Here is a 23,161-nt window from a genome sequence, read left to right as displayed (position 1 = left end):
ATCCCTGTGTATACATTCCCCACTTCATATACACACTTTCTGCACCCTAAGTCCTACATTTTTCTGCCTCCCAAGTTTTGCACCAGTATATGTGTGTGTGTGTGTGTGTGTGTGTAGACACATAAGAATGCCTCCATATATACGTTTCCTATGTCCTCACATACACACATTTTTTTGCTCTCCTGTTTAATTTAACCCCATATATACAGTGCCTGGTTCTTATACGCCTTCTCTGCACCCTAATGTATACATCTTCTGCACCATTCCTTGCATGCCCACCTACCTGCATTCACCCCATCTTTATTCACAGTATGCATTCCCAAACCTGATCTCTGCACCTTTCTGCTCTTAACACTGCCTTAATTTCCAAAAATGTCATTTTATACATCTTTCTTCAATACCAGTTGACACTGAAGGGTCCAGTCATCCACCCCCCCCCCCATAAATAGGGCCGAAGCTTCTCCATATCAGTTTCTGCAACCCTAGAGAGTTGGATCCTCCAAGATGGGGTGCCTCCTCCACACCCCCAAATCTGGCCCACTGAGAATGGCAGAGGATGGGCATTTGGGGAGATGTGGGGAGGCAGTTGGCTATAGGGCACTGCTTCAGTTTGGGGGAAAATGAGGAATATCGGTGTCTGAGACTGAAAGAAATGTGCGGTCTGTGTGTGGGTTGGGTGCAGGGGGTGGGGAGTTCTTCTTCTCCAGGAGGATAAACTCAACCTTTGGATATGCCGCAGTGCAAACCTGGGGGGGAGAAAACCCAGACTTGATTGCTGTCTTGAAAACATAGAGGAAAACAGTTGTTTCAGAAACCTTTTTGACTATTGGACTCCCCTCCTGTCTTCCCAACAAAATCCTGCCCTCCACCTTTTTCTGTCCTTTACCACTAATTTTCTACTTCCAATCATTCTTTGCAACCCCTTGCAGTCTTTCTTGCCAATCTTGCAGTCTTTCTTGCCAATCTATTTGAGAGCCGGAGGGAAAATGGCTTCTGTTTTTACTTCCCCCCCCCCTTCTTGGCTTAGATTTTTGGGGCAAAAGGGGGACCCAACAGCATTAATTTGGAAACAGAGCTGCCTTGGATCAGTGGATCACGCCACAAAGAGATGTACCCCCCCCCCCTTCTCCCACTCCTCAGTTTGGCATTCATTGCAATTTATGGCTCCTTGGCTTTGGAGATTGGGTTTGTATATGCTGATGTGGGGCAGGAAGGTTGGCAGGCAATGCCTTCGGAGCCTGGCTTCGATTTCACTGCAGAAAGCAAGATGATGCGACTGCAGTGGGTGAGACTGATTTGAAAGAGACCAGCAATTTCCCCCCTTATTTTCTGCCTTTGGCACTGCAGGAAGAAGAGGTGTCATATGTAATGTTGGGAGGAGGAGTTGGCACAAGATTGAGCCTGCCTTATGCAGAGGGCAGAAGAGATGGTTTTGGGTACAAGATTTTTTGGGGGAAATTGGGCATCAGGAACAAATGGTCTGCAAGATGCCTCATTTCTCCCCATGTTTTCATTTGAATTTGAAGATTGGTGGAGAGGCAGGAGTGTCAGTTTAAAATCCAAGAATGATAGAGTTGGAAGGGGTCCCTCCCAAGACTATCCAGTCAAATCCCATTCTTCTAGCCAGGAAAACACAATCAAAATCCTCCTGACAGATGGCCATTCAGCCTCTGCTCACAAGGCCAACTTTGTGAGCCTCTGCTCACAAGGCCAAAACACCCGCAGGTGTTTTGGTCTTCAACCATTCCTAACAGGCCAGGTAGGGAGTTGACATCCAAAAGACTTTGAGGGCTGAAATTTGCCATATCCAATGTAGTTCTGGGTTTTCCAAACTCTGGAGAGCTGGAAAGTGAGAAAAAGGGAGTTTAGGTAGGATTTTGGGGTGTGGATATATATCATAGTCCTGGAAACAGGCCTTAATACAGTGGATTCACCCAAGGAGGGCAGTTTTGGGGTCTCCCCGAGTGTGTTATTGCTCTGCCTGGCTCTCTGTGCTCACGTGTGAGAGCTCAACACATGCAAAAGGGACACAAACAAGATTAGCGTTGCATGTCAGCTCTGTTTCTCCTTTGAAACAGCCCAAGGTTCCGGGTTGACCTCACCCTAGCTGCAGTTTCCAGCTGAGATTTGAAATAAAATTGGGGTCAAATCTGCTTGGGAATGGCCCTCCTTTTGGACTTGACTTTGTTCAGAAAACATAATTAACTTGAATAAGGTAGGCAACCATTGATGGGTCTGGAGGCCAGTTTTCAGCCCTTCCAGAAGCCGCAAAGTTTGGCCAAAATGGCAAACCCCAGAAAACAAGACTTAAGGTCCTACAAAATTCCAGCTTCTGGTTCATGAAAGGCATTTCTTTATTTTACACGCGCACACACCAGAACAAGGGTGATTCAAGGGTATTTTGCCATTGCTGTGAGCCTTTTTTGAGTCATTATCTTATAGTGACCCTAAGGAGGATTTGTTCAGAGAAGGTTTGCCATGGCCTCCCTCTGAGGCCAAGAGAGAGTGACTTCATGAGTTTCTTTGGCTGAGCAGGGATTCGAACCTTGGTTTCTCAGATTAGTAACACATACAACTACTCTATATATGGAATATATATACTAATATTTAAAACATCCATACTAAACTACATCCGAAGTAAGACTTCTGATCAGTCCATATATTAAGTGCCTTCCAGCAAAAAAATGCAATGATAAGGGATTTCTGTAGAGCAGGCATGGGCAAACTTCAACACCTCCAGGTGATTTGGACTTCAACTCCCATACTTCCTAACTGGCTGTTATGAATTATGGCAGTTAAAATCCAAAACGACTGGAGGCCCGAAGTTTGCCCTTGCCTGATGCAGAGTCAGCTTTGCAGATGGTTGGTCAGAATAGCTTTGGGAGGCCTTTTCATCACTATAACTTTTGCAAGGCTCACGTAGGGTGCATCTAAACGAGGAATGGGCAAACGTTGGCTCTCCAAGTGTTTTGGACTTCAACTCCCACCATTCCTAACACCAAATATGCTGTTAGGAATTGTGGGAATTGAAGTCCAAATCACCTGGAGGGCTGAAGATTGTCCATACCTGATCTAAACTGTCCAATTATAACTCTGTACTATGGAAACCCAGGAGTTGTAGTTTTCCAGTCTTTCACCTTCTCTGCCAAAGAGGGTTATTGCGTCACCAAACTACCATTGAGTCAAGGCAGTAGAAGCGGAGTCAAAATGTATTCATTTGACAGTGTAGATTCACTGGGTTTGCTGCATAAAGATATTGTGGAATGCATTGTTCACAGGGAGTATTTTTAAATGTGTAATAAGATTATGACAGATTTATTTTTGGCTCTGGGTCCCCATCATTGGTAATGTCACTGCAAAACATTGGAAAGTTCAAAGATTTTGGAGATGGAAGGGGTCCTAAAGGTCACCTAGTCCAACCACTTACACTATGTGATATGACTTTTTTTGTTCCTAGGTTATAATTGTCATTTCCTAATTGTTTTTATCCTAAAAACATGGGGAAAGTTGATTGAACTGCAATTTTTTTATTTTTGCGGGACATCTCGCAGGACATTTTGTTCTAGTTTTTCAATGAATATCTCAACCAATTCAACATAGTTTGTGGCAGTCACAAAAACGATGTTCCTGGAGTAAAACAACTACTTTCAAAGTAAGGGCCGCAGAAGTAAACAGGAAGAACACTTTCAAACCAGGAACAGAAAATGTTTCCAGTTTTGTTACATAATTTTTCCAAATTATTCTAGATTTCTTTCCTTCTTTCGCTGGGGATTGTTTCCACCCCATTGTTTCCCTTTCTTTCGTCCAGCCCCCGGCTGACAGAGGCTAGTCTTTGGCTGTGTCAGGGTGCATTAGAGGGCTGGCACTGGATGGCCCCGAGTTCAATTTAGGAGATTTATTTCTTCGTAACATGGCCTATATTTGAACCGGGTCCCAATTAAAGTGTTGCAATGGGGATCAACGTGGGCCCTGCGTCACGGATCCCTTGAGCCGCAGATTCGCACTGGAGGCGGAAGGAGGCGCCTGGCAGCTTCCTCCGCAGCCTCAGTTTCCCGTCCTGCGAAATGGGCTCAAGTGACCTACTTCTGTAATTGCCTCCCCGAAAGGAGGCTTGATGCCAATGTGTTGATATCACCTCCCTTGTTAGATGACCCATGCTTTGCAGGAGAGTTTGCACAACCTTTGTGTAATTTTAAAGATCTGGAGATAACACTATAGTCCTGATTTGAAACTGTTATTTCCTGTTCAGTTGTGTGGTCCTTGCTTTGAAAATAGCTGCTATACTCCAGAAACTTTGTTGTTGTGGCGCAAACTATGTTAAATTGGTTGAGGCTCTATATTCATCGGAAAACTATAGCAAAATGTGCTATAGCAGGATGTCCTTCCCGCAGCAACAAATTTTTGCAGTTTAATAAACTTTTCCCATTGCAGACTAATTCATCCAGAAAAGTCAGCCATAGCACTTGATGAACCAACTTGGGCACAGTGTATTATTTGAGAACACAGAAATGCTGGACCACTGTAACAACCAACATGTTGGACTACACAGAGAAGTCAGTGAAATCCACAAACATGTCAACAGAAAGGAGGAAACCATGAAAATGAAAAAAATCTGGTTACCAGTATTTTAAAAAAACCTCTAAAATCAGGACAGTAAATAAAGAGCACCATTCAGAAAACAGGGAATCCCAGACAGGAAACAATCAGGGCCAGCTAACACCTCAAAACAAAAGATCCCCTAGGCCAGTGGTTCTCAACCTGGGGTCCCCAGATGTTTTTGGCCTACAACTCCCAGAAATCCTAACAGCTGATAAACTGGCTGAGATTTCTGGGAGTTGTAGGCCAAAAACATCTGGGAAACCCCAGGTTGAGAACCACTGCCCTAGGCAGAAAGCAGCCAGACTTTGAAGCTTGCAAGGCTATTCAGTGCTCAACAAGGTGGCCAACTGCAACGTTCATATTTGCTTCAAGCAGACAAAGGTTCTTTCTTCCACTCTGGACATTCCACAGATATATAAATCGCACTTGCCTAGTTTCCAACAGACCTCACAACCTTTGAGGATGCCTGCCATAGATGTGGGTGAAATGTCAGGAGATAATGTTTCTGGAACATGGTCATACAGCCCACAAAACTCACAGCAACCCAATGATTCCGGTCATGAAAGCTTTGACAACACAACTTTTCCCATGTTTCTATGATAAAACCAATTAATAAATGACATTTATAACACAGGAACAAAAATTGTATTACTTAGTGTAAGCAATTGGACTAGATGACCTTTAGGATCTCTTCCATCTCTAAAATCTTTGAACTTTCCAATGTGTTGCAGTGGTATTACCAATTCTGGGGGGTCCAATACCAATTAGGAAAGGTCATTTATAACCCAAGAACAAAAACTCATGTTACATAGCGTAATGGGAGTTGTAGCAAAACTGAAGAGCTCCGAGATCGTGGAAATTGACAGAGTTTTCAGATCAGATTCCAAAAAAATTTGCCTATTTTTGGTATGAAAGGAGAGCCGAGAAGAACGAGCTGTTTCTGAGGATATAATACCAGGTTATTTTTAAAAAGGTGTTAAGTGAAGAAAAGAGGCAGAACTGTTGCGTTTCCACACATAGTAGCCTTATGGAAAGACAGGATGGCACACGCAAAAAAGATCATTCCACTGTCACTTGGGTCCGTGCGATTGTTATTTTTACTGTCGTACTTCTCCAGGAAACTTTCCCCCAAGATTTGCAAAGGCGGAAAAGTATAGTAAAGCCATCAGCAAATTTGAGTGGATTGCCTTTATCCTCCCTACAAATTGTTTGATAAGTATTCAATCATTTCACATGTAATAAAAAAAAGGCTTTGGGTGTTGCATTAGGGGTGCATCTATACCAGGCATGGGCAAACTTGGACCCTCCAGGTGTTTTGGACTTCAACTCCCACAATTCCTAGTGGCCTACCAGCTGTTAGGAATTGTGGGAGTTGAAGTCCAAAGCACTTGGAAGGCCCAAGTTTGCCCATGCCTGTTGTAGACAGTGTCTGCTTCCCAAAGAGGAAAAGGAAAGGGCCTGAGGCTGTTAGGAATTGTGGGAGCTGAAGTCCAAAACACCTGGAGGACCCAAGTTTGCCCATGTCTGATATATAATATCAAACTTAATGGCTGCAACTTTGTGCTATGGAGTTTTGGGAGTTGTAGTTTGATGAGAACCCAGCATTCAGGCAGAGGAGGCTAAAGGCCTGCCAAACTATAACTCCCATGATTCCATAGCATTGCGTCATGGCAGTCTAATTGGTATTAAAGTGCATTGATTTGACATTGTGTACTGCGAATCTATAATTCAAATCTTATTGGCTTATTGTATAGGATATTCTTAGTCAAGGCATGTTCAATGGGGTTTTTCCAGTTCCTTCCTTGAGAATATTACATAAAGCCCCTGGGGTTCATTTGTGGTCTCCCATCCATGTGCTAACCAGGACTGACCCTGCTTAGCTTCTAAGATCAGGCAGGATCTGGTGTCCTTAAGGATGTTCTACCCAGTCTAACCTAAGTTTTATTTCTAGTTCCAACTACAGCAAACCCAATGAACCAGTGGGATTTTTGTATATTGCTTACAATTCAACAACTGATTTGGGGACTTCATTTTTAATAGGGACAACTCCAAAAAATCCATAGCATTTATAGCTTAAGCACTTTGGTGTTTTGAGTGAAAAAAAAAACTGGTCCTTAGGTCCTGGGTAACTTTTTCTCAGGCCCCATCTACACTGTCATATAATCCAGTTCAAAGCAGATAATATGGATTTTATATGGCAGTGTAGATAGTGCCTTAGAGAGAACATTACTTTCTGTTATATGGCGAAGTAGAAACAGGGTTTGTGTGTGTGTGTGTATATCTTTGCAGGGCTGTTATGAGTAGTTAGTACTAGGAACAGGTCTGTGTTAACTGCAGGCAAAACTAGAACAAGGGCTAAATTTTGTGATTCTATGAGATGGATGAGCTTATAGTCTCCCAACTTGAGTCATGGCTTTTTTGATTAGAAACTCAAGTTTGTAGCAGTTTAAGCAAGCTAAGGACAGAGAAGGATAGAGCAACTGGAAGTGGATCTACACTGCATAATTTATGCAGTTTGACATCCATTCTAAATGGAATGGTGGGAGTTGTAGTTTGCCAAGACCTTTAACTTTCCTTGGCAAAGAGAGTGGGTGCCACACCAAACTCCTGGGATTCCACAGCACAGAGCCATGATGGTTCAAGTGGGGTCAAATTGCATTCATTTTACAATGTAGATGCACCTTCGGACATTTTAAAAGCAATTGCCAAAGCAGAATGTCACCTGCTGGATTCTTAACTCCTTAAGACAAGGATGGATTGTCAGAATGAAAGCTGGAAAAGGTCTTTTGTGTCTTTTCCACAGTTGTGCAAAAGAGGGAAAATCAGGTTTGGCTGGTTACTTGCTTGGATTACACCTGGTTGCAACACCTCTTTGATGCAACCATGAAGATACGGACTTCTGGGATTTGTTGCCCAGCAAGGCACTCGAATTCCTTGGCAGAGAATGCTAAAGGTCTTGTAAAACTACAGTTCCAAGGGTTCCATAGCATTGAGTCATAGCCACTGAAAGCAGTGCCAGATTTGCATAATGTATATACAGTGTAGCATAATTTATATACACTCTTTGAGTTTGGGAAGTCAATATGTTTCTAGACATGGGCAAACTTGGGCCCTCCAGGTGGTTTGGACTTCAGATCTTACAATTCCTTACAGCCGGTACACCTGGAGGGCTGATGTTTGCCCATGCCTGGTTTGCACTGTGTTTTTGGTATTTGCTGCAAAATGTATTTTTGGTCCTTACTGCAATGCTGCTTGGACTGGAGCCAGTTTGAGAGATGGGTTGCTGCTCTTGTGGGGATTTCACCTTTGGTGGGCAGGTAAATGGTATTTTATGGCAAAGCAGCACTTTAAATATAGCATAATGCTGTCTCCTTTATGGAAGATGGCACCTAGCAGTGTCTTGCATTTCTTGCATTTTTCAATTGCAAAAGACAGTCTCTTTAGAACAGCCTCCAATAAACTGGTATCTCCAGCATGACTGAAGATGATAGGAGTTGTAGTCAGATTGGAGTTGTCAGTCAGAAGCATCTTGATTGTTTACTTTTGTGAAAAGGATCAGAGGTGGATGGTTGTTGGCAGGGCACACCGTCACTTTCTGGCAACACTAGGACCAGGTTTTGAGGTGGATTTTTAATTGGTGGGGTTCTACTTAGATAGTTTTTGGGTGCTTTTGTTGGTTTCCAAGTCTGGAAAGGTTTGGGGGCTTTGGGAATAGGATTTAAGTTAGTGCGTGCATGATACGTTAAGTTAGTGTGTTTGCTTTTGATTTAGTTTTGTAGTACATTATAGTGGCCAGTGAGATAGCTCATTTTAGGCATGGATGGCACTCCAGCAAACCCTGACTATGCCCTTCACCTGTATGCAACCATAGCCATACTTTTAAAACAGTCTTAAACATATTTTATGGGATAGAATAAGGTTTTGGGTATGTCTCTCAGTCTCTACCCTTTCCCCTTTATCCAAGATCCCACTGCCATAGATAGCCCAGATGTCCTCCCATTGAACCCCTCAAGGTAGGTATTCAGGGAGGATGGATGGATCTCAGGTTTCACCATCTCCCATCTTCTAATTAAACTGGCATGGAGCCTTTCTGCCGAGTGAGATGGCTGCTATGGGGCCAAGATATGCGTGTCAGTGTGTATGTTTGTGTGCAGAACCAAAGGAAAATGGATTGTGCATGTAGCAGGCTGCTGGTGTCAAGAGGGATGTTGAATATCCTTATCGATTTTAGTATGAACTTTTAAAGGGATCTCTCCAAGGTGCTGAACTCTAATTTAAAATTAAGGATCGAAAAACAGGTGTACGTTGTTCTTTAAAAAGGAGATAGAAAAGTTGGGAAATAGAAAGCCCTAACGAATGCCTTCTACCTCTTTATAATAATAAAAAAATCTAATTCTTTTTGTCATAAAACTTCATACCCTGGTGGATTAACTTTCCAGCTTCCTTTGCATACCATTGGGGCACTGTCATTCTTGTCACTGACTCTGGAGGCTTTTAAGCAGAGGCTGGATGGCCATCTGTTGGGAATGCTTGACTGATGGCTCTAGGGCAGAAGGGGGTTGGACTGGATGGCCCTTGCGGTCTCTTCCAGCTATTAAAATAAATGGCTATTTTATAATTTAATGTTTTAATTAATGTTGAATCTGTGTTATATTGTTATGGTGTATGTGTTGGCATTGAATTGCTGATGATTGTAAGTCACCCTGAGTCCCCTCCTCAGGGACTGAGAAGGACAGGGCACAAATGTTTGAAAACATTCATATCTGTCATATCTATATCTGGATGGCTATTTGTTGGGAGGGCTTTGATAGTGTCATCCTGCCTGGCAAAAATGGAGTTGGACTAGGTGGCCCTTGGGGTCTCTTCCAACTCTTAAGATGCCGTGATATATGTTAATCATCTCAATCACACACACACACGTGTGTCTTCATCATATCTATGGCTGGATGGCCATCTGTTGGGAGGGCTTGTATCATAGAATCATAGAATCCAAGAGTTGGAAGAGACCTCATGGGCCATCCAGTCCAACCCCCTGCCAAGAAGCAGGAATATTGCATTCAAATCACCCCTGACAGATGGCCATCCAGCCTGTTTAAAAGCTTCCAAAGAAGGAGCCTCCACCACACTCCGGGGCAGAGAGTTCCACTGCTGAACGGCTCTCACAGTCAGTAAGTTCTTCCTCATGTTCAAATGGAATCTCCTTTCTTGTAGTTTGAAGCCATTGTTCCATTGCGTCCTAGTCTCCAGGGAAGCAGAAAATAAGCTTGCTCCCTCTTCCCTGTGGTTTCCTCTCACATATTTATACATGGCTATCATATCTCCTCTCAGCCTTTTCTTCTTCAGGCTAAACATGCCAAGCTCCTTAAGCCGCTCCTCATAGGGCTTGTTCTTCAGATCCTTTATCATTTTAGTCACCCTCTTCTGGACACATTCCAGCTTGTCAATATCTCTCTTGAATTGTGGTGCCCAGAATTGGACACAATATTCCAGGTGTGGTCTAACCAAAGCAGATGATGTCTCTTCCTGCCTAGCAGAAGATTGGACTGGATGGCCTGTGGGATGTTTTCAAACTCTACAATTCTGTTTTACAGCAGCAATGGAGTCAAATGGCACAACTGTAATGTTGGAGTTGCATAGAGTATACACACACACACACACACACTGATAGCTTTGATACCGTTAAAACGTGGCCTCTTCTCTTCTCCCCCTTGCAGCCCTGATCCTGCTCTTCTATCTCATCTTCTATGGCTTCCTCACGGCGCTCTTCACCCTCACCATGTGGGTCATGCTGCAAACTGTGGACCCCCACATCCCCAAATATCAAGACCGCCTCTCTGTCCCAGGTAAGGTTTACTCCATTGATGTCTTTTCAGCCCCATTTGGGGCAAAGGATTTGTAAGAAGACATACACTGGGTCTGGTGTTCCTTCTGCTTCCTTGGTGCAGGGGCCCTGAGCATCGAATCCGCACAACAGGCTGAGATTATGGGCTGTTTCAGAAATACAGCAACTGGAAAATTTCCTCTTTTGTGGGGGACAGGACTACAGAGCCCAGAATCCTCCGTGTCACATGCAAAAGGAGAAGGATAGCATTACAAGAAGAGGATTCTTGGGGTTGCAATCCCAAGGAAGGAGGCTGAGCATGTAGGTTGAGGATTCTGGCCTTTGTAGTCCATAAAAAGGAGACTTTCCCATCTTCTGGGCAAAAGGACCAGAATATAATTTGCTTGGATGATTATGAGGGTAACAATTCCAAAACAGGAAAATTTCCTAGCTGGGGATTCTGTATCTTGTCGTTAAAAATAAAACTTGCCTAACTGAGTAAAAGGAGCAGGGGTAGCATTAAAGGAGGTGGTTCTGGCGGTTATAGTCCCACGATTGGCTGGGGATTCTGGGAGTTGCAGAAATTAGCCTTTCCTAGCCCTGAACAAAAGGCAAGCATAGCTGCTAGGGTTTTGTGGGTCATCTAGTCTCATAATAGAACCTTTTCCAATCTAGGATAGCTGTGGATTCTGGAGGCTGTAGTCCAAGAGTGGATCCTTTTCTAGCCAGGAGCAAAAAGAGCAAAACACTTGGTTAAAATGCCATATTTCTATGCTGTCACAGCAGTATCTGGACTTTATTTAGCTTGACAGAGGGAGAGAAAGTGGAAACCATTGTTTTCTCTTTTTTGGGAATCCCTGGAGTTGTTGTCCTGGAGAGGATGATTGGAGTGTCTAGTACACTAGACTCATGTCTCCCAAACTGCAACTCCCAAAATTCTTTGGGATCAGAAAAAGATGGCCTTTGTACATTTGTGGTGCACCTATAATGCGATTTTGAATACAAACAAATGCCTTACTCAGAAAGAAGAGGAATGTGAGCCTCTTCCATTTGTAATGTGATTTGTTAATTTATTGCATTTTTCTGCGGACTGGCACAGGCTCAGAATTGCACTCGGGAGATTGCCTGCCTCTGAATTGGAAGCTTAATGATGAATGTTTTGTGTCTGGTGCTGCTAATTGGCATGTTTTAAAATTGCTTTTAATTCTATTTGTGTTGCAGCTTTTTATTTTTGCACATTGTAAGGGTGCAGAACTTTATGTGTACTTGTTTTACTATGGCAAGCTGCCCGCACTCCCAAGACTGAGTTGCTGTTGTTGTTTTTCCTATTATTATTTGCTGTTAAAGGTCTTTTCTGACTTACAGTGACTCTAAGGCAGTGGTTCCCAACCTTTGGGCCTCCAGGTGTTTTGGACTTCAATTCCCAGAAATCTCAACCAACTTATCAGCGGTTGGGAACTGTGGGAGCTCAAGTCCAAAACACCTGGAGGCCCAAAGGTTGCGAACCACTGCTCTAAGGTTTAACCCAGTGGTTCTTAACCTGTGGGTCCCCAGAGTTTTTGGCCTACAACTCCCAGAAATCCCAGCCTGTTTATCAGCTGTTAGGATTTCTGGGAGTTGAAGGCCAAAACATCTGGGGACCCACAGGATGAGAAGCACTGGTTTAATCTATCATGGAGTTTTCTTGGCAAGATTTGTCAAATGAGGTTTACCTTTGCTTCCCCCAGAGGCTGAGAGAGTGTGAAATCCAGTGGATTTCTAGGAGATATTTGAACCCAGGTCTCTTTGTTTGTAATCAACACGCTACCTACAATACCATGCTAGTCCCAATGATTGCTATTATTAATACATTTGTGGCCCTGTATCCACAGAACCTGTATCTACATATTGCAACTATCAATGACTTGAAAATATCCTATATGTAATTTTTTCCATTTTATATAAGGATACTATTTCACTATGCCATTGTATATAATGAGATTTTTATGCCCGTTGGGTCACTGATGTTTGTGTCATGGAACCAAAACTCAGTGGATACCGAAAGCCCAGTGGATTGTCTTTCATGTTTTGATGATGTTCTTATATTTGGAAAGCAGCCTTCTGTCGTATTGTCGAAGGCTTTCATGGCCGGAATCACTGGGTTGTTGTAGGTTTTTTCAGGCTATATGGCCATGGACTAGAGACATTCTCTCCTGACGTTTCGCCTGCATCTATCACCTCACTACCTCTGAGAATGCTTGCCATAGATGCAGGCGAAATGTCAGGAGAGAATGCCTCTAGACCATGGCCATATAGCCTGAAAAAACCTACAACAACCCAGCCTTCAGTCACTTTCTTCCCATCTTCTGTCTGCTCATTCTGTTAAGAGCTGTGTGCATTTGACTTGGTCATCATCACGTTTGGGCAGCCAGGAACAGTCACTGTCATCCTTGCCGGGAATTATATTGCAGAAAGAGGCTGAAAAGAGCAGCAGAGAAAACATAGGCCAACGAGGAAAGCTTCCAAGTAGATGAATCATGGAATGATAGCATTGGTAGAGACACCAAGGGACCAACCTTTTTTTTGGCCAGGTAGGAAGACACAATCAGAGCCCTCCCAACAGATGGGTATCCAACCTCTGCTTAAAATCCTCCAGAGAAGGAAACTGCTCTGGATTCCAAGGAAGCATAGTCCACTTATTGACTTACAATCAGGAAGTTCTTTCTAATGTTTAAGTAGAATCAGAGATATTGGCTTTTTAAACTGCTGCATCATACTGTTGACTCGTATTTAGCTGGTCAAGTAAAAACTAGATCTCTTTCCTATGGGCTCTTGTCAAGCTTTTTGAAACTCATTTGTATGCCACTTCCAATTTACCCCAGGCATGATGATCCGCCCGAAGACGGATGCTCTGGAGATCACCTACAATGTTTCCAACACTGAGGTCTGGGAGAGTTACGTAAAGATGCTCAATAACTTCTTGGGAGGTAAGTGAATAGGAAAGAAGACAGGTTGACCCCGCAATCCTCTCGCCAAGATGTGGCAATCCGTGGTGCATTGCAGGGCAATGAGAAGGAAAGGCTGTGATGAGAAGGAAGATCACTTGCTTGTAGCCAGTTTCCTCCGATGCTCTTTCCTACCATGCAGTTGCAAAGCTATTATTACTTTTTTATTGAGCAGTTTTGGAGTTTATGTAGTCCAGGCATAGGCAAACTTCGGCCCTCCAGGTGTTTTGGATTTCAACTCCTACAATTGCTAACAGCCGATAGCCGAAGTTTGCGCATGCCTGATGTAGTCTCTCCTCAGTGTAGAAGCACCCATAGACATATTTCCTCCTTTCCCAGTGTGTCATATAGAGGATAACACTTTGCTGGCCCATCCCATAGCGAGCTAATACTTATTTTTATAATTCCCAACAAAAGTTATCGAAAGCTTTATCCGCATCTAGAAATAGAAGCACAACTTCTCTGTTAGGGTCTTGTTCAGCAACCTCTTGTATGTTCAACAATGACCTTCTTTGCAAAGTTGTTGTCAAGATGACATAATATGGGTTTTAAAAATTCTCTTTTGAGTGATGCTTAATATATCTCCGGATTCATGCTGTTCAACGGCTTGGGAAAAGGGCTCATTTGCCCCCGGTGCTCTTTGTGGCTTCAAAGGGTGGCTCCTGAGGCTTCCAGGCTCCCTTTCCTTGAGATAAATTAACCTGTTTGATCTCCAGCAAGCAGCATGATGATGCTTTGTTCTATTTTTACTCGCCCTGCAATGGCGGAGTGGCAAATCCTTTTAAATTATTTTTGCCGGCCTTTGTTATCCCTTCATCATAGGGCTGGTTAATTAAGTTAGAGAGCTGATAGCTTGAAGGAAGACGCGGTCACCGCGTCCGAAGCTTAGAGGCCTCTCAGAGGGGATCAGGCGAGTCGGCAGGGAATATGAAATGGTCAGCAGTCCAGATCGGAGGAGCCTCCAAGCTCATGGGTAGCGTATCCCTCCATTTTAAGGACAGACGGGGAGGATGGTTGCCTTCGTTGCCTGCTCTTGAGCCTAATTAATGTAAACCAAGGGTCCATCTACTAAACCTTTTAACACATTAAAAAGATCCATTACAACAACTAGTTAGAATTTCATAAGACATGTTAAAGCCATGCGCAGATTGAGCTGAGCGTCTCTTTATCTGGAATCCCAAAGCCTTCCAAAATCCAAAAATGGGGTGGCTGCAATAGTGACACTTTTGCTTTCTGGTGATTCCTTCTATACAGATGTTGTTTCATGCACATAATTATTAAAAATATGGAGTATAAAATAACTTTCAGCATGTGCGTATAAGGTGAAATGCAAGTTTTGGCTTGGGTTCCATCTCCAAGAGATCTCATTATCTATATAAATAAAAATGTAATGTTTGTTTGTGGAATTAATATAACTCAAAAACTACTGGATGAATTGACACCAATTTTGGCCACAAGACACCTACTAACCCAAAGAGTGACCATCACTCAGAAAAATGGTTTTGACATCTGGGAATTGTAGTTGCTGGGATTTATAGTTAACCGACAATCAAGCATTCTGAGCTCCACCAACAATGGGATTGAACCAAACTTGGCACACAGAACTCCCACAACCAACAGAAAACACTAGAAGGATTTGGTGGGCATTGACCTTGAGTTTTGGAGTTATAGTTCACCTTCATCCAGAGAGCACAGTGGTCTTAAAGAATGAAGGATCTGGACCAAACTTAGCACGAATATTTAATATGCCCAAATGTGAGCACAGAAGGAGTTTGGGGGAAATAGACCTTGGCATTTGGAAGTTCTAGTGTACATATATGCAGGTATTCCAAAACCCAATTCCAAGCATTTTGAAAGAGGGAATAGTTGGCCTGTACCTGGGCAGGTTTGTATAAAACTAGGGGTGCATTTACACTGTAGAATCAATTCAGTTTGACACTTGGCTCGATGCTGTGGATTCATGGAAACTGTAGTTTTACAAAGAGTGCTGATTCCTCGCTCCCAGAACTCAATAGCATTGAGCCATGGCAGTTAAAATTGTCAAACTGCACTAATTCTGTAGTGTAGATTTACCCCAAAGATTTTGAGTAAACAGCCATATTTTTGTTTGGTGCCACAGTGGTGGCAACTGTGTGTCCTGCATTTGATAATCAATGTCTTTGGTTTTTTTCCCTCTCCTCTTGCAGCCTATAATAATTCGAAGCAAGTGGCCACCAACGAGTTCTGTCGCCCAGGACAATACAACGAACAGCCTGATAACGGAGTGGCAAATTACCCTAAGCGGGCCTGCCAGTTCAACCGCACCATGCTGGGAGACTGCTCGGGCCTCAACGACACCAGCTATGGTTACCGGGATGGGCGTCCTTGTGTCCTGGTCAAAATGAACCGGGTAGGCAGAAGGAGGTTGTTCTGGATGGCCTTTAGGGGCCTTTTCCAGCTGTAGGATTCTATGAGGCTGCCCGTTTTTTGGCTTCGGGGCTGTAGGGGAAGGAGGTTAGGCATTAGAGATTTATAGTTCATTGAGACAGAAGTGTTCTTTCTTCCCAAAGGAAAGCAAATAGCGCTATCTTCCTTAGGCAGACAGAACAAACAGATTTGTCCTTTCCGGGAAACAGCTGTATCTCTTTGTGCAAACGGCTCTATCTTCTTCCAGTGCTGAATTTTTTGGGGGGGGGGGGGAGTGTGGTCTGAAAAAAGTAAGTCGGCTGGTCTTTGACCCAATTGGACTTTATTTTTGATCCAGAAGTGAGAGCTGTGGGAAGATCAATTTGAGATTCTATCCTGACCTGCAGACATTTTGCAATATTTGAGTTTCATCCAGGCTGGGAGTCTTATAAATATTCCAAAATCCTAGAATTAGACGGTTTTCCACATAATAGGATTATGCTATGGAATCCTGGGAGTTGTAATTTTACAAGTTCTTTAGTCTTCTCTGTCAAAGAGTGGTACCTCCCTAAACTACAGTTCCCAGAAAACCTTTAGCATTCAGTTAGGGCTTTTAGGAATTTTGGGAGTTGAAGTCCAAAACACCTGGTGTTAATGCATAGAAGGGATTCCAAGGGCCATCTAGTTCAATCTTCTTGCAGAAGTCCACTGGAAAGTCCTCTGGGGAGGTGGCCACCTAGTCTCCACTTCCAATGAAGAGAAGACCTTTCAAGTTATTGATCTATTTTTTTGTTCTCTTCCTTATTTTGTCTTTGCAGGTCATCAATTTTTATGCTGGAGCCAACAAGACGATGAATGTTACTTGCTACGCAAAGGTAAAGCTTTGGCACCTGCCTTCCATGGATTTCCTGCTTCTTCCTTCTCCTCTATCCCTCTTTTGTTTTGTCTTTCTCTCTTCTTCTCGCTTGTCACTCACTTCATTCTGTTATTAACACTCCGCTGTGTTTACCTCCTTGTCTCTTGGGGGGAAAAAAACAAAACACCCCACCGCGTGCCTCCAGAGACCCAGGGCCAAGCATGAGGTAAGGGCTCATTTCACCAAAAACCAGTAGAGGATAGAAGTAGAAACTGTCCAGGATGATAGTGCTTTGCGGATAAGTGAAGCCAAGGGGGAATACGCCCCTTGCTTCTTTTTGCCTTCTTGCTTCAGGAAATAGTGATAGTGATGTCGGCTTTGCCTCCATAGAATCATAGAGTTGGAAGAGACCACAAGGGCCATCCAGTCCAACCCCCTTTGGCAACACTATCCTAAACCTCCTGACAGATGGAAATCCACCTCTGCTTAAAAAACCCCAGAGAAGGAGACCCCATTGCTTTTCCTAATGTGGTAAATTTATAGAATCATAGAGTTGGGCAAGACCCCAAGGACCATCCAGTCCAACCCCCTTCTACTGGAAAACACAATCCAAACTCTCCCAACAGATAGCCATCCACCTCTGCTTAAAAAAAACCTCTAGAGAAGTCGACTCCATTGGACCCCAAGGCAGCAGTGTATTTCCAAGGCAGACGTTCTTCTGGATGTTTAGGTGGAATCTCTTTTCCTGCAATTTGAGGGCCCACACAGCCCTATATCCCAGAATATCAAGGCAGGAAAACCCACATTATCTGTGTGGACTCAGATAACCCAGATCAAAGCAGATGTTCTGGGATATAGGGATATGTGGAAGGGCCCTGAATCCATTGCTCCCTTGAGTCCTAGTCTCTGGAGCAGCAAAAAACAATGTCAGCCATCCCTAATATGATATTCATCCAAATAGTTAAAGATGGCTCTCAGCCTTCCCTTCTCCAGGATAAACATCCCAAGCTCCTTAAGCTGCTCCTTAGAGGGATTCATGGTTTCCAAGCCTTTAATCATATTGATGGCCCTTTTCTGGGCATCTTCTATCTTGTACATCTCCTTCTTGAATTGCTTTGCCCAGAACTGGACATGATAATATTCCAGGTGAGGTCCAACCAAAGCAGAATAGAGCAGGACTATGACTTCCCTCGATCTCTAATACTCCTATGGATGCAGCCTTAAATGATAATGGCTTTTTTAGCTGCAGCATCACACTGTTGACTCATGTTCAGCTTGTGGTCTATTTAGATGCCGAAATCCAATCTGCTCTGCTCTCCTTGCAGCTGGGAGAACTAGCGGTCCTGATCCCCCTAGGAGCGCCTACAGTTTTCTTCTACTTATAGTCTTCTTCAAACAAGTCATATCTAACTTAGCTTTCCTGCAAATCCCTGTATGGCAGACTTCCTTAGCTCCTTACCAAGGCAGAGCTTTTTGCGCCCATCCTTGGATATTCTAAAATACTGACGCCTTGGCTGTGGTTGGTTGCTGCTGCTTTTCTTTGTCTGCTGAGAATGTGAATAACCTGCTGCTGGGGGATGAATCAGATTGCCAAATTACCCTTGGAATTAACACTAAAATGATGCCTTTTGTGAGCGTTCAAGACCCATTTCCCTTCCAGTTCCGAGCTTCCTCTAACATCAGTTTGCATGGAGCAGGAGAATGCTCGTTTCCCCCTTTTGCAAAAGTATGAAAAATCTACATTTTTTGGGGGGGGGGGCACGACTCCACTTTGGAATCCCAGATTTAGCAGTTCGGAGAGGCTTGAATGTTGCTTGTTAACGCCTCCAAATGTCAGGACCTCCTTCAAGGATATTTCATGCAGAAAAATAGGAAAACAACTGCATGCTAAAACCTTTGGCAATCTCTAAATGGAGGAAAGCATTCCCTTACTTTCACTGTTGTCAAGGAATGGAGAGTTAAACTGCATTATATGGCACTGTAGATGGGGCCTAAGGATCTCTTTATGTCCTCCAGTGCGACTTTATGGTCAACTTCCAATAGGATTGTTCTAAAGGATCTCCAGATGCCTTTCTCAAGGTCCTCCAATGCAATATTTTACATTAGATGACCTAGGGACTCTTAATCTGGATCTGGGCTGCCATATAAATGCAATTTCAGAATGCAAATTCAGTACATTGAACTCGATTCTATGGCTGTGTAGACTCATATAACCCAATTCAATGTAGCATTCTGAAACTGGATTATTTGGAAGTGTCGATGGCCATGTAAAGCATGTTAATCAAATCTGCAAAAAAAAAATGAAATTCTCAAATGTGAAGGGCTTGACCGTATTACCTCCAATCTGCACCTTCGTATATTTAATGAAAATTGGGTGGTTTCCCATTTATTTCTTATGAGTATCAAATTTTGATTTTGGGGTAGCACGCTGGTACAAGAAATCATGGTTGTTCCTTCATCTCTCACACTCACTTTTTAAAAAATATTTATGTTACTGTTGTTTCCTCTCTGCCATCATCCTCTCTTCTCCGACTGATTTGTTTCGTCTGTCTTTCTCTTCTCCGTTTCCGTCTTCAGAAGAAAAAAATCCCACTGGAGGACTTGATAGTAAGAACCGTGGGCCACGGGGCCGGGCAGGGGACCCCCATTTTGAAGCATGGAGCTGGGGAGGACCAGAATTGGGGTGCAATTGTTTGGACTACATCTCCCACCATCCTTCAGTAGATTGCGGGAGTTGTAACCCAAACAAAGGCTTAGTAGGGATGAGGAATGAGGATGAGGAACTTCCTTGAGTCGCCGTTTGGCTGAGAAAGGCAGTATACAAACACTGTTAATAAATAAATAAATGGACACTACCAATAAGAGCAGAGAGGGGAAAATGGCTGATAGTGCATTAATAGTGTGCTAATAGTGTTTGTGGGTCCAGTGGGAAGGCTGCAGATAGATCAGGGACAGGGAGATACCATTTTGACTCGAGTCTAATGCGCACCTCAATTTCCAAAACCTTGAAACCAAAAAAAGTATTTGCTGCTGAATACAATGCGCAGCAGCAAAATGTGCACTCTTCGTAATTTGGCCAAAAAAAGGTGTGCATTACAGTGGTTGCTTTCTTAGAATTCCTTCTTTAAAAACAAAAGTGTTAGAGCAGCAAATCTTCCAGCAATGGAAAAGAAAACATTGCTGTAGAATCAATCCATTTTCATTGCCTTGGTTCAATGCAATCGAAGTTTTACAAGGTCTTGAGTCTTCTCTGCCAAAGAATACTGATGCCTCACCAAACTACAAATCCCAGGATGCCATAGCATTGAGCCATGGCCATTAAATTGGAGATGATGTCCCTCAAATAGGAGCTCCAAGTTCAGCTTAGATTTAATGTGCATCCTTATTTTGTCCAGGTCATTTAGCTCCAAAAAGTTGAGCATTAGATTCAGGTAATATGGTATTAAAGCACTAGTTTCACACTTTTTTTCCCCTTCTCACAGAAAGAGGAAGATATCCAGAAACTGGGAGAGATTGCCATGTTTCCTGCCAACGGGAACATTGACCTCATGTACTTTCCTTATTATGGCAAAAAAGTACATGTAAGTAATATGGACTTCCTAGAAATCACCTAGGAAGATAATCGGCAAACTTCCTATTTGCTTTCCTTAATGTCTAGCTTTTCACACAATACATAGAAATGGAGAACGCCATGGTATATAGAAAATCCTAAAATAAGTATTCAATTATATATAGTCACTTTTAGGATTTTGCCCACATTTTTCATAGCTGCCATTCTAAGCGCACTTCCAAATAGGTTGTATATCCCAGGATCTGATCCCAGGTTTTCTGCTTTAAACTGGATTATATGAGTCCATATTGCCAGATAATCTGGGATAAACAGAAAACCTGTGATCAGATCTTGGGATATACAGCCTGTCTGGAAAGGCTCTTAGTCCTTGTCTTCATTAGCTTCCATATTATGTAAAATAATGGTTCTGTTGAATTATAACTATTGTAACTATTACTTTTAATGTTATTATTCTTGGTTTATCACTGGTAAATATTATAGTTTTTGGGAAGATGTGTAGGTCTTCCACATCTCTTTGGATAATTCCTTCTAAAAGCTGATTTAAATTAAACCTCAAAGAATAGCAAAGACCATTAAAAAGCAATGTATCTGAGTGGTGATATGTTGGTCTTCTGATGTCATTTTATATTATTATTATTTTAACCCTGCTTTATCTCTCTAAAAAGAGACTCAAAGCAGAACAATTTAAATGTCATTATTACTATTACTATTACTATTTTAATCCTGTTCAATGTTTTTTTCTATGATCGTGAGGTCAGGAGTATTCTGCTCCAAAACTCTGTCAGTCTGAATTTGGAATAATAACCACTTTGGGCCTCTTTTTAGAGATATTAAGCCGGATTAAATAATAATAATAATAATAATAATAATTATTATTATTATTATTATTATTATTATTATTATTTAATCCGGCTTAATATCTCTAAAAAGAGGCCCAAAGTGCCTAACACTAAAAACAATACAACACAGTCTAAATGGGTTGTTGTAGGTTTTTTCGGGCTATATGGCCATGGTCTAGAGGCATTCTCTCCTGACATTTCACCTGCATCTATGGCAAGCATCCTCAGAGGTAGTGAGGTGTGTTGGAACTAGGAAAAAGGGTTTATATATCTGTGGAATGACCAGTTCCTAGTTCCAACAGACCTCACTACCTCTGAGGATGCTTGCCATAGATGCAGGCGAAACGTCAGGAGAGAGTGCCTCTAGACCATGGCCATATAGCCCGAAAAAACCTACAACAACCCAGTGATACCAGCCATGAAAGCCTTCGACAATACAGTCTAAATGCCAGCATATTATTATTATTATTATTATTATTACTGTTATTATTACTAAATACAAATAAAATGGCATATTATTATTATTATTATTATTTAACCCTGCTTTATATCTCTCTAAAAGCAGCCCAAAGTGGCTAGCACTCAAAGCAATATAATACAATGCCAATGTATTATTATTATTATTGTTATTAGTATTTTAACCCTGCTTGATCTCTCTAAAAAGAGACCCAAAGTGGCTAAGACTCAAAACACTACAATACAATCTAAATGTCTATTATTATTATTATTATTATTATTATTATTATTACTACTACTACTACTACTACTACCACCAGCTGTTAGGGATTGTGCGAATTGAAGTTCAAAACACCTGAAGAGGCAAAGTTTGCATATGCCTGCTCTAGCTTCATTAGCATAACTCTGTGGGTTAGCTTCAACTGGACATTGTTGACCATAGCCTTGTACATGTGAACATACCTGCAAACGTGGGAGGTCCGACGACAGTACATGCCTGCAAATATACTTACAAACGTGGGAGGTCCGACAACAGTCCATAACTGCAAACATACCTGCAAATGTGGGAAGTCCGACAACGGTCATAACTGCAAACGTACCTGCAAATGTGGGAGGTCCCACAACAGTCCATAACTGCAAACGTACCTGCAAAGGTGGGAGGTCCGACAACGGTCCATAACTGCAAACGTACCTGCAAAGGTGGGGGGTCCGACAACAGTCCATAACTGCAAACGTACCTGCAAAGGTGGGGGGTCCGACAACAGTCCATAACTGCAAACGTACCTGCAAAGGTGGGGGGTCCGACAACAGTCCATAACTGCAAACATACCTGCAAAGGTGGAGGGTCCGACAACAGTCCATAACTGCAAACGTACCTGCAAAGGTGGGGGGTCCGACAACAGTCCATAACTGCAAACTTACCTGCAAAGGTGGGGGGTCCGACAACCGTCCATAACTGCAAACGTACCTGCAAAGGTGGGGGGTCCGACAACAGTCCATAACTGCAAACGAACCTACAAACGTGGGACAATGGTCCGATAATGGTAACGTCTTCCTCTCCTCCGCCTTGCTTGACGCTTGCCTTTCTCTCTCCCTTCATCCAGGTCAACTACACGCAGCCGGTGGTGGCAGTCAAGTTCCTCAACCTCACCTTCAACGAGGACCACAACATCGAGTGCAAGATCAACGCCGCCAACATTGCCACCACCGACGAGCGGGACAAGTTTGCCGGGCGCGTGGCCTTCAAGATCCGGGTCAATAAAGACTGAGAGCCGGGGGTTGCTTGCTGTCCTTCGGCGTCCCCCCGCCCCTTTTGCGCCCCTCTTTTCTCCTTCCGCTGGCCATTTCCCGGTCTGCGCATGGATGAACGGATGACAGACGAGGTCCTGGCGGTCAGCGGCGTCCATCTTGGCCGCTGCTCCTCTTCCTCCTCCTCGTCCTTGGGTCACTAACCTTGGCTACTAGACAATCCCGTATTCCCTCTCCATCCTAAAATACGAAGGCTTTGCTGCTTCCAAAACCCGACCTGCCATTTTTCCTTCCCTGTCTGGAATGCTACTTTGGTTCATTCTCTAACCCAGGCGTGGGCAAACTTGGGCCCTCCCTCCAGGTGTTTTGGACTCCAACTCCCACAATTCCTAACAGCCGGTA

At 43.1% G+C, this 23,161-nt stretch overlaps 1 protein-coding gene across 3 annotated transcripts in view; it reads left to right on the top strand.

Annotated features, from left to right (window-relative positions):
- ATP1B2 (ATPase Na+/K+ transporting subunit beta 2) overlaps positions 1-22,845 on the top strand; it is a 27,682-nt gene extending 4,837 nt beyond the window's left edge. The window contains exons 2-9 of one of the 3 annotated variants that reach the window (XM_067469697.1): positions 10,314-10,442; positions 13,282-13,386; positions 15,591-15,793; positions 16,608-16,664; positions 16,851-16,871; positions 19,223-19,252; positions 20,128-20,226; positions 22,615-22,845. In XM_067469697.1, the coding sequence (XP_067325798.1) occupies positions 10,314-10,442; positions 13,282-13,386; positions 15,591-15,793; positions 16,608-16,664; positions 16,851-16,871; positions 19,223-19,252; positions 20,128-20,226; positions 22,615-22,779 (809 nt within the window). In that variant the 3' untranslated portion in view covers positions 22,780-22,845. The remainder of the gene's footprint in view (positions 1-10,313; positions 10,443-13,281; positions 13,387-15,590; positions 15,794-16,607; positions 16,665-16,850; positions 16,872-19,222; positions 19,253-20,127; positions 20,227-22,614) is intronic. The other 2 variants (XM_067469698.1, XM_067469699.1) reach the window with 2 other exon arrangements.
- Positions 22,846-23,161: the final 316 nt, after the last annotated feature.

Source organism: Anolis sagrei, chromosome 6 (assembly GCF_037176765.1).
Source record: "Anolis sagrei isolate rAnoSag1 chromosome 6, rAnoSag1.mat, whole genome shotgun sequence".
Lineage (NCBI taxonomy): Eukaryota > Metazoa > Chordata > Lepidosauria > Squamata > Dactyloidae > Anolis > Anolis sagrei.
Note: the sequence above shows the minus strand (reverse complement) of the source record. Positions and strands in the feature narration are given on the sequence as shown.